The 11,647-nt window shown below is 40.8% G+C and overlaps 1 protein-coding gene across 3 annotated transcripts in view; it reads left to right on the forward strand.

Moving 5' to 3' along the window:
• LOC135533258 (zinc finger protein 208-like) overlaps window positions 1-11,616 on the forward strand; it is a 38,595-nt gene extending 26,979 nt beyond the window's left edge. The window contains exons 3-4 of one of the 3 annotated variants that reach the window (XM_064960664.1): window positions 1,632-10,673; window positions 11,193-11,616. In XM_064960664.1, the coding sequence (XP_064816736.1) occupies window positions 1,632-4,975 (3,344 nt within the window). In that variant the 3' untranslated portion in view covers window positions 4,976-10,673; window positions 11,193-11,616. The remainder of the gene's footprint in view (window positions 1-1,631; window positions 10,674-11,192) is intronic. The other 2 variants (XM_064960663.1, XM_064960665.1) reach the window with 2 other exon arrangements.
• The last annotated feature ends 31 nt before the right edge of the window (window positions 11,617-11,647 follow it).

The following is an 11,647-nucleotide window of genomic DNA, read 5'->3' on the forward strand; positions in this document are numbered from 1 at the left end:
ACACAGCGGTTGCATTAATGAGAAGTTTATCTGTATTTGTTTAACACTTGTATCTATTATCAATGTTTATGATGATTATTTCTGTTTTTTGATGTGGCTCTCTTTACTTTCATCGGATGTTTGTTTGAGACAATGCATTTCTGAACACAACACACCAATTTCAAATGAGGTTTTTGGACATAAAGATTAACTTTATCGAACAAAACACACATTTATTGTGTAACATGAAGTCCTGTGAGTACCATCTGATGAAGATCATCAAAGGTTAGTGATTAATTTAATCGCTATTTCTGACTTTTATGAGACCTCTCCTTGGCTGGAAAATGGCTGTATGGTTTTCTGTGACTAGGTGCTGACCTAACATAATCGTTTGGTGTGCTTCGCCGTAAAGCCTATTTGAAATCGAACACTGTGGCTGGATTTACAAGAAGTGTATCTTTAAAATGGTGTAAAATAATTTTAATTATGGGATTTGAACCAGATAGATTAACCTCTTACATCTATGGGGGCGCTATTTCATTTTTGGATGAAAAACGTTCCCGTTTTAAACAAGATATTTTGTCACAAAAAGATGCTCGACTATGCATATAATTGATAGCATTCGAAAGAAAACACTCTGACGTGTCCAGAAATACCAAGATATTCTCTGTGCGTGCCCTAGAACGTGAGCTTCAGGCAAAACCAAGATGAGATGGCATCCAGGAAATGACAAGGATTTTTGAGGCTCTGTTTTCCATTGTCTCCTTATATGGCTGTGAATGCGAGAGGAATGAGCCTGCCCTTTCTGTCGTTTCCCCAAGGTGTCTGCAGCATTGTGACGTATTTGTAGGCAGATCATTGGAAGATTGACCATAAGAGACCACATTTACCAGGTGTCCGCCCGGTGTCCTGCGCCGAAATTGGTGCGCAAAAGTCACCTGCCAGTATTTTTACATGGGATACAGAGAGGAAAGCAAGCTTCCACGAACTGCATATCAATGAAGAGATATGTGAAAAAACACCTTGAGGATTGATTCCAAACAACGTTTGCCATGTTTCGGTCGATATTATGTAGTTAATCCGGAAAAAGTTTTACGTTGTAGGTGACTGAATTTTCGGTTCGTTTCGGTAGCCAGACGCAATGTAGAAAACGGAGCGATTTCTCCTACACACAGACGCTTTCAGGAAAAACTGCGCATTTGGTATGTAACTGAGAGTCTCCTCATTGAAAACATCAGAAGCTCTTCAAAGGTAAATGATTTTATTTATTTGGTTATCTGGTTTTTGTGAAAATGTTGCGTGCTAAATGCTACTCAAAATGCTATGCTAGCTTTGCATACTCTTACACAAATTAGTCAATTTCTATGGTTCAAAAGCATATTTTGAAAATCTGAGATGACAGTGTTGTTAAGAAAAGGCTAAGCTTGAGAGCAGACGCATTATTTTCATTTTATTTGCGATTTTCAGAAATCGTTAACGTTGCGTTATGCTAATGAGCCTGAGGCTTTAGTCACAAACCCGGATCCGGGATGGGGAGTTTCAAGAAGTTAAGCACTTTTTGACAACTACTGATGTAAAAAGGGCTTCTTAAAATACATTTGATTAACATGTATATCACACCAACTGTCTGTTTTTTCCTGATGTTCACACAGGATACCATGTTGAGACATTCTCCACATCCAGAGAGCAACAGCAGGAAGATCAGAGAGCAAAGAGGTCTCATCACTGCCCACATTGTGAAGAGATTTTCCCATTTCTATCAAAGCTAAAAATACACCTAAAAATACACACAGGAGAGAAGCCTTACTCCTGCTCTGACTGTGGAAAACGCTTCAAAACATCAACGGTGCTAAAACGTCATCAGAGAACACACACAAGAGAGAAGCCTTTCTTCTGTCCTGACTGTGGAACTCGTTTCTCTCAGCTTTCCTACTTAAAATCACATGAACGTCTCCATACAGGGGAGAAGCCATACTCCTGCTCTGATTGTGGAAAATGCTTCAAAACATCAACGGTGCTAAAACGTCATCAGAGAACACACACAGGAGAGAAGCCTTACTCCTGCCCTGACTGTGGAACTCGTTTCTCTCAGCTTTCCCACTTAAAATCACACGAACGTGTACATACAGGAGAGAAGCCTTTCTTCTGCTCTGACTGTGGTGCAAGTTTCTCTCAGCTGAGCACCTTAAAAACACACCAACGTATACACACAGGAGCGAAGCCTTATTCCTGCTCTGACTGTGGAAAATGTTTTAAAACATCAAATGAGCTAAAAGTTCATCAGACAACACACACAGGAGAGAAGCCTTTCTTCTGCCCTGACTGTGGAACTCGTTTCTCTCAGCTTTCCCACTTAAAATCACACGAACGTGTACATACAGGAGAGAAGCCTTTCTTCTGCTCTGACTGTGGGGCGAGTTTCTCTCAGCTGGGCACCTTAAAAACACACCAACGTATACACACAGGAGCGAAGCCTTATTCCTGCTCTGACTGTGGAAAATGTTTTAAAACATCAAATGAGCTAAAAGTTCACCAGAGAACACACACAGGAGAGAAGCCTTACGTCTGCTCTGACTGTGGAAAACGTTTTAAAACATCAAATGAGCTAAAAGTTCACCAGAGAACACACACAGGAGAGAAGCCTTACGTCTGCTCTGACTGTGGGGCGAGTTTCTCTCATCTGGGCACCTTAAAAACACACCAACTTATACACACTGGTGAGAAGCCTTACTTCTGCTCTGACTGTGGAAAATGCTTCAAAACATCAACTGAGCTAAAAGTTCATCAGAGAACACACACAGGAGACAAGCCGTATTACTGCTCTGAGTGTGGAACTAGTTTCTCTAAATTTTCCATCTTAAAAACACATGAACGTATACATACAGGAGAGAAGCCTTACGTCTGCTCTGATTGTGGAAAATACTTCACAACATCAACTCATCTAAAAGTTCATCAGAGAACACACACAGGGGAGAAGCCATACTCCTGCTCTGACTGTGGAAAACGTTTTAAAACATCAAATGAGCTAAAAGTTCACCAGAGAACACACACAGGAGAGAAGCCTTACGTCTGCTCTAACTGTGGAACTAGTTTCTCTCGACTTTACCATTTACAATCACATGAACGTATACATACAGGAGAGAAGCCTTTCTTCTGCCCTGACTGTGGAACTCGTTTCTCTCAGCTTTCCCACTTAAAATCACACGAACGTGTACATACAGGAGAGAAGCCTTTCTTCTGCTCTGACTGTGGGGCGAGTTTCTCTCAGCTGGGCACCTTAAAAACACACCAACGTATACACACAGGAGCGAAGCCTTATTCCTGCTCTGACTGTGGAAAATGTTTTAAAACATCAAATGAGCTAAAAGTTCACCAGAGAACACACACAGGAGAGAAGCCTTACGTCTGCTCTGACTGTGGAAAACGTTTTAAAACATCAAATGAGCTAAAAGTTCACCAGAGAACACACACAGGAGAGAAGCCTTACGTCTGCTCTGACTGTGGGGCGAGTTTCTCTCATCTGGGCACCTTAAAAACACACCAACTTATACACACTGGTGAGAAGCCTTACTTCTGCTCTGACTGTGGAAAATGCTTCAAAACATCAACTGAGCTAAAAGTTCATCAGAGAACACACACAGGAGACAAGCCGTATTACTGCTCTGAGTGTGGAACTAGTTTCTCTAAATTTTCCATCTTAAAAACACATGAACGTATACATACAGGAGAGAAGCCTTACGTCTGCTCTGATTGTGGAAAATACTTCACAACATCAACTCATCTAAAAGTTCATCAGAGAACACACACAGGGGAGAAGCCATACTCCTGCTCTGACTGTGGAAAACGTTTTAAAACATCAAATGAGCTAAAAGTTCACCAGAGAACACACACAGGAGAGAAGCCTTACGTCTGCTCTAACTGTGGAACTAGTTTCTCTCGACTTTACCATTTACAATCACATGAACGTATACATACAGGAGAGAAGCCTTTCTTCTGCCCTGACTGTGGAACTCGTTTCTCTCAGCTTTCCCACTTAAAATCACACGAACGTGTACATACAGGAGAGAAGCCTTTCTTCTGCTCTGACTGTGGGGCGAGTTTCTCTCAGCTGGGCACCTTAAAAACACACCAACGTATACACACAGGAGCGAAGCCTTATTCCTGCTCTGACTGTGGAAAATGTTTTAAAACATCAAATGAGCTAAAAGTTCACCAGAGAACACACACAGGAGAGAAGCCTTACGTCTGCTCTGACTGTGGAAAACGTTTTAAAACATCAAATGAGCTAAAAGTTCACCAGAGAACACACACAGGAGAGAAGCCTTACGTCTGCTCTGACTGTGGGGCGAGTTTCTCTCATCTGGGCACCTTAAAAACACACCAACTTATACACACTGGTGAGAAGCCTTACTTCTGCTCTGACTGTGGAAAATGCTTCAAAACATCAACTGAGCTAAAAGTTCATCAGAGAACACACACAGGAGACAAGCCGTATTACTGCTCTGAGTGTGGAACTAGTTTCTCTAAATTTTCCATCTTAAAAACACATGAACGTATACATACAGGAGAGAAGCCTTACGTCTGCTCTGATTGTGGAAAATACTTCACAACATCAACTCATCTAAAAGTTCATCAGAGAACACACACAGGGGAGAAGCCATACTCCTGCTCTGACTGTGGAAAACGTTTTAAAACATCAAATGAGCTAAAAGTTCACCAGAGAACACACACAGGAGAGAAGCCTTACGTCTGCTCTAACTGTGGAACTAGTTTCTCTCGACTTTACCATTTACAATCACATGAACGTATACATACAGGAGAGAAGCCTTTCTTCTGCTCTGACTGTGGGGCGAGTTTCTCTCAGCTGGGCACCTTAAAAACACACCAACGTATACACACAGGAGGGAAGCCTTATTCCTGCTCTGACTGTGGAAAATGTTTTAAAACATCAAATGAGCTAAAAGTTCACCAGACAACACACACAGGAGAGAACTAGTTTCTCTCAGCTTTCCCACTTAAAATCACATGAACGTATACATACAGGGGAGAAGCCACACTCCTGTTCTGAATGTGGAAAATGTTTCACAAAATCAACTCATCTAAAAGTTCATCAGAGAACACACACAGGAGAGAAGGCTTACTCCTGTTCTGACTGTGGTTTAAGTTTCTCTCGACTGTATACCTTAAAAAACATAAACCTATACATGGAGAGAAACCATACTCCTGCTCTGCCCGTGTAAAATGCTTCAAAACAGCAACTGAGCTAAAAGTTCATCAGAGACCACACTCATGAGAGAAGCCTGCTTATGTCTGCTCTGACTTTTGAGTGAGTTTCTCTCAAAGGCTAGACCCAAGACAAACGTCTTGCCAAAGGCTGCTTGTTTGAATCTCATCAAGGAGGACTTGAGCATTTCAGCTAATTAGCAACTTTGCAACTACTTACTACTTTTTAACTATGTTAGCGTGTTAGCTTAGCATGCAACTACTTAGCATGTTAGCTAACCTTTCCCCTAAAACCATTTAACCCCTCACCCCTAACCTAGCTAATGTTAGCAACAACAAATTGGAATTTGGGCATAGGCCCACTTGAGAGCCAGGCCCAGCCAGTCAGAATGAGTTTTTCCACACAAAATGTTTTTATTACAGACAGAAATACTACTCAGCCCCCCCAGACAATCCTGCAGGTGAAGAGGTCCTGGGCTGCCATGGTTACATGTGATCTGCAGTTGTGAGGCCGGTTGGATGTACTGCCAAATTCTCTAAAAGGACGAAGGACGTTAGAGGTGGCAGCACTGGTGGACGTTCCTGCAGTCATCATGAGAATTGCACATTCCCTAAACTTGAGACATCTGTGACGTAGTGTGGCCTTTATTTAGGTTTACATGCTCACTAACAGGGATATTAACGAATTTGTGCAAACATTTGAGAGAAATAAGATTTGTGTGCCTATGGAACATCTCTGGAAGTTTTTATTTCAGCTCATGGAACCAATACTTTACATGTTTTGTTTATATTTTAGTTCAGTTTATATTGGTAGGCCAATGTCATGTAACCGAACATGCAAAATGGAGTGGATGTTTTTGTAACATATAATACGTTTTGCTCTGAGACCAGGTTGTCCCTCTGCAGTATTCTGTGGAAAGGAGTGAGTTGATACTTCTTACATTTTTTATTGAACCTTTATTTAACGAGGCAAGTCAGTTTAGGACAAATTCTTAATTACAATGATGGCCTAGGAACAGTGGGTTAACTGCCTTGTTCAGAGGCAGAACAACAGATTTTTACCTTGTCAGCTCAGGGATTTGATCTAGCAACCTTTTGGTTACTGGCCCAACGCTCTAACCACAAGTCTACCTTCCACCCCTAACGTGTATCAGATAGAGATGGTGTGATGATCACTTTTCACCACTAGTTTGGGGGGATTATTTTACCATTTTATTTAATGATACACAGCTTATGAAATTAATACATGTGTTTATTAATTGTCTTTCAAACTAGATGAGTTATTTTGAGCCCCAAAGTTATAGCGATAAAACAGTGTGAAATAAATGATCTGTTTGATCATGTCAACATCGTACTTTCAACATCTGAGCTAGCAGTCATCATCATGAATCAAGTCCACAATCTACTGGCAAATCCTTTTTAATCTTTGTCATATGAAGAGAAATAATGAGAAATTATAGATAAAATGTATCGGTGCTCATTGGCAATTGGACATAAACATCACACAACAAATTGCAAATTCAACAATGATTGGTTTGGAAGGAATCAGTGGCTAACTGCAAGCATTGCAAAGCAATCATTAGCCTACTATTCAGTGGAGTGGCTGTGTGGTCTCAAGTCGAAGATTAAGGGGCTCTTTTCCTAGTTTAAAACTGTAAACATTCAACATTGGCCATGCTGTCAATGGAGCTTGATTTTACGCCATGCTCAAATCAACTTTACTCGCTACTGCAAAACCTGACTTGTGTGAGTTCAAAACAACTGGGAACTTGGGGAAAAACAAGCTACGACTGAGAAAATATGTTTTGAACTTTCATCCAACTCGGAATTGTAAATTGGGAACTCGTGCCTCTTTCTACAGCTATGACCTGAAGATCACTGACGTCATCATGATTCCTTTTTCTTCTTCTTCGAGTTCCCAGTTGTCTTGAAAGCACCACAAATCCAGAGAATGCCATAATTTGTTGACGAAGTTTGATGACAAAATATTCCCACAAATTACTGCCGCGCCACCTTCCTATTCAAGTGAGCACAGCACAACAAAGTGAATCCAAAAATGTCTTGTATGCTGCTGCATAAATTATGTAATATGCCAGGGAGATGTGTATTCTGTAGCTAAGAAAGTAATACTAAGTGTATGTTGTGTAGTAAGATGTTTGTAGGCCATGTGCCTCACCCTAATTATTTTGTCTCGTTTCACATCTTAATTTTGCCTACTGTCGTGACTTGGTGATTCACATGTTGCCTATAACCTGTTTTTGAGAAATGTAATCATTGAATATTGTAAGAATTTTCATTGTCTGCATATGCCCCTTTATTTATCCTACGGTTCTGACTTGGCGTACAGGGAGAACACTGTAAGAACGGCCCATGTTCTGGACTACGTCCGTCCTTGCTCGCTCATTAATGTCTTTATCGAAATGACGGATTGCCTCTTGTCGTCCCCTTATGCCATAGTTTGTAAATATCAATTGTCAGTAGAAACCACATTTGTTTAAGTAAGTCAGGCATGTTATTTTAAAAGGCAGTAAATGATTCAGCTTGGATTCGAACCAGGGACTGTAGTGATGTCTCTTGCAATGAGAATGAGGTCCCTTAGACCGCTGCGCCACTCGGGAGACCTTAAAAGGTTTGCGCCCAATGTAGGGCAGGAGTTGGAAGGCACAAGCAGGGAGCCCAGCAAACAGAGAGTTGAGTAATTTTTTGGTACTCCTCCCCAGATCTGTGCCTCACCACAAACCTGCCTCGAAGCTCCACAGAAAAGTTATTTGACCCCATTGCTTGGTTTTTGCTCTGACTTGCACTGTCAAATGTGGGACCTTATATGGACAGGTGTGATCCTTTTCCAATCATGTACATACATTTGAATTTACCACAGGTGGACCCCAATCAAATTGTAGAAACATCTCAAGGAAGATCAATGGAAACAGGATGCACTTGAGCTGAATTTTGAGTCTCAGAGGAAAGGGTCTGAATATTTATGCAAATAAGGTATTCTTTTTTATAAATTGACAAATTTATAAAATACTTTTTTCGCTTTGTCATTATGTGTATATTGTGTGTATATTGATGAGGGGTAAAAAATGCATTTAATCCATTTTTGTATAAGCCTGTAAGTAACAATATGTGGAAAAAGTCAAGGGGTCCTGTATAATGCCCTGTATATGCTTTAAACTACAATTTAAGGATCTGAAGTGATAAACACAAAGGCATAATGGAAAATGCATTTCCAATGGTTCTCTGTATGAGTCACATTAAAACACTAGGAAGGGCAGTGGTTATCTGTATTAGTATTACCAACATAAAAACACCTAGGAAGAGCAGTGGTTCTCTCTGTGTTAGTATTATCTCTGTTTCACCCACATTAAAACACCTAGGTAGAGCAGAGAGGACAGAGCATGTGGCTTTGTAACACACAGGTGTTTCATATCCACACTGGGATGATTTTAACAGTGCAACGCCACACAGGCCTCATGCCTCTCAGGTAGGAGGGTACCAGAAGTAAACTAATAATAAACACAAAACTAATGACTGAGCACACAGGGGCACAGCACTTTAGGAGGACACAGTCACCAACAATATATCCCGTTGTCAATACTTTCAACTGGCTCAGCTCACTGTTACAGTACAGCACCAACAAATTCCATGTATTAAGTAACCATCTGTCTTTTGTAACCAGAAAAACGTAACATAATACTGTTTTGAGAGTCCCTGATTTATATTTACTATGTTACACCTCGTCAATGAGACGAGGCTGCTCCTATATTATGCACAGCAGGTCAAGAGGTGTGTTTTCCCTTCAGCATCTGCATGTGGCATAAGCTCACCCACCTCACAGCATGAATCTAAAATGGTTAACTAGGCAATTACTTGAATAATTCAATGGATGTTTTGTTTACAGACTTGATGAGTAAATTGTCTTGTTTAAAAAAAAAACGTGACTTCGCAATGGGGCCATCAATGGGAATTGGGCCGTGCTTCAGCTGAACTGCACTACGGAAAATGCCCTCTGAGCACAATGGAAAGCATGCTTACAGACTGGAAGCCTGGCCCCTTGATCCAAAAGAGGTGTAATTGCAGAACGCAATTAGGGGCGTTCTCTGATATCGAGTGTTTCATGATATCTACTTTAAACCAATTGATGCTCCCCGTTGGTCCGTGTCCGTTTCTTTTGCATTGGGACAAGTTGTTGACATCTGTTACATTGTAGCTAACCCTAACCCTTTTCCTAACCTTAACCTCAGTCTTAAACGTCGGCAAAAAAGGTAATTAAATTGTTGCCTGAAGCACAGTTAAAGTCACCAATGCTCTGGATAACATGAACACAGACTAACCAGCTCTGCTAAGGCGAGTAAATTGGTCAGACTTCTCTCATTTGTACTGAAAGTAGCTCGCAAGCTAGCCAATGCTAACCAGTTAACTTGGATGCTTGACTGCCGTTGTGAGGTCAGAACGCTTGAATCAACCCTCCTCCTCCGCCAGACCGGAGCTAACCCTTTCCCTAACCTCAGTCTCCTAACCTGCCAAGGTAATTAACCTAAATTGCCACTTTAATGATCCTAACCTGTAAGGGGCACACTCCAACACTCAGACATAGCGTGCGTTCCTAAATTCGCTCTGGCTGTATACTCCGATTTCAGAGCACTCTGGTCTGAGTGCCAGAGGGCAGAATAATTGATGAAAAACGAACGCTCAACACTCCTTGAATACCGCCGTAGGTGGCGGCAGACAAGTTATAGTTGTGTTAATGTCAGTACACCAGAGAAGAAGATGACGCTGTTGCACTGTCGTTGTGGGGAACAGGAAGTTCCGGGTCGAAACGACAGAACTGTGTTGTGTCGATAGTGGTTGTGTCCGTTTCAAATGTATCATTGTAGGTATGTAATAGCATGTTTAAACTTTCTAATATCGAAATAATATATAACATGCTAGGTAACAAATCCGTTTCACGCCTGGTAATGGTTTTAATTGTATGTGTTATTTTGGAGTCAAACCGAGTGAGTGAAGAACGTGATTAAAAACGATTTTACAAGTCACTTTGGGTTTGTCTGAGTGTATGTACATATTTTCGTCAAAGTCATTTCATTAAGATTCCACTTATTTGAGTTCGTTTTTACATGTTCTTGGTTTTGTGTAAAATGCTGTTTATGAGCTGGTAAATTGCATCGTCCGAACCATCCTGTTCTCGCGAGTTTACATACACTGTCTCGTTAATGTAAGCTCGCGAGATCAGGATGGTTCAGACGAGGCAAGTCAAATGGTGGCTTCGACTGTTTCGGTCGTCTTTCAAGGAGTTTGCTCGTGGTGAAATGGCGACATGAGGCTGTGTGATGAAGTGTCAAAATAGAGGGAAGCAAACTGAAGTTATCCTTCACCATTTGGAGAGAGAGAGGCCAACTGCATGGAATGGCGTCGATTAATGCGAATGAGTGCCTGCTTGTTTTCGCTCCATACCTGTACTTGATACACGTGTACTAATATTGTACTAATATTCAGACACATTTAGTTGTTTCTATATTTATCTATAATTCAGGGTTTTCATACGGGGCTTCAAGTAAGTTAATATTAGTGCCTGAAAAAGTCCTTGAATTTGACTTGCCACTATATGAACCCTGAATTCTTAATATGGTGTGAATGGGAAATACATTTGGTTTTTGTGAGTGAAATAATACAGTGAAGACAAGGTGTTTCATAAAATAGTACATAGTTCTGCCTGAATGATACTGTGATCTTGTACTAAATGGTTTTTCAGTCATTTATGCATTTATGTGAATTTAGGAAATCTACGATAGCTTAAGTGCACTCATAAGTGTTGTGCAATTTAAAATGCGTACTTTGTGTCTAACGTGAGTGAATGTTTTGTCAAGGATTAGCTACCTGATCTACTGAAATGAGATAATTGAACAAGAAAAAATAAATATTTTTTCAGAATAAAGTGCCAGAACTGTCAAGAAAATAACTTTTGTGTCTGTTTGTCTTTATTACTACAGACTGACTCAGATTAAGTCTGAGGCCGTTAACATCAACAGTGAGGACAAACACAGCCTGTCACTCTCCTTCCACACTGAGTAGAAACACTGGGTCTTGATTGTGACAGGGGAGCCCAGTTTGCACTGCAGGATCCAGAGATGGCATCAGTGAAGCTGGAAGACTGCAGTCAAACACTGGAGCTGAATATCAACATTAAAGATGAAGAAGAGGAGGAGGAGAAGATTAGTACAACTGTTAGTCATGGTAAGAGCTGGTTCTGTCTATAAATTATCTTCATATATAAGTTATGACCAGTCTATTGCTTGGTTGAATTCTGTAATTCTGACATCACACATCCCTGAACAACTCAAGACTTCACAGCGAAGCAAAACATTTAAAAACTTGTCATGCCTGCCTTTGCCCACACATTGTCTCAAGAATGTTGAAAATGTTTACTACCCTCAATCACCAAGCT

The sequence above is a fragment of the Oncorhynchus masou genome, unplaced genomic scaffold, assembly GCF_036934945.1.
Source record: "Oncorhynchus masou masou isolate Uvic2021 unplaced genomic scaffold, UVic_Omas_1.1 unplaced_scaffold_2297, whole genome shotgun sequence".
NCBI lineage: Eukaryota > Metazoa > Chordata > Actinopteri > Salmoniformes > Salmonidae > Oncorhynchus > Oncorhynchus masou.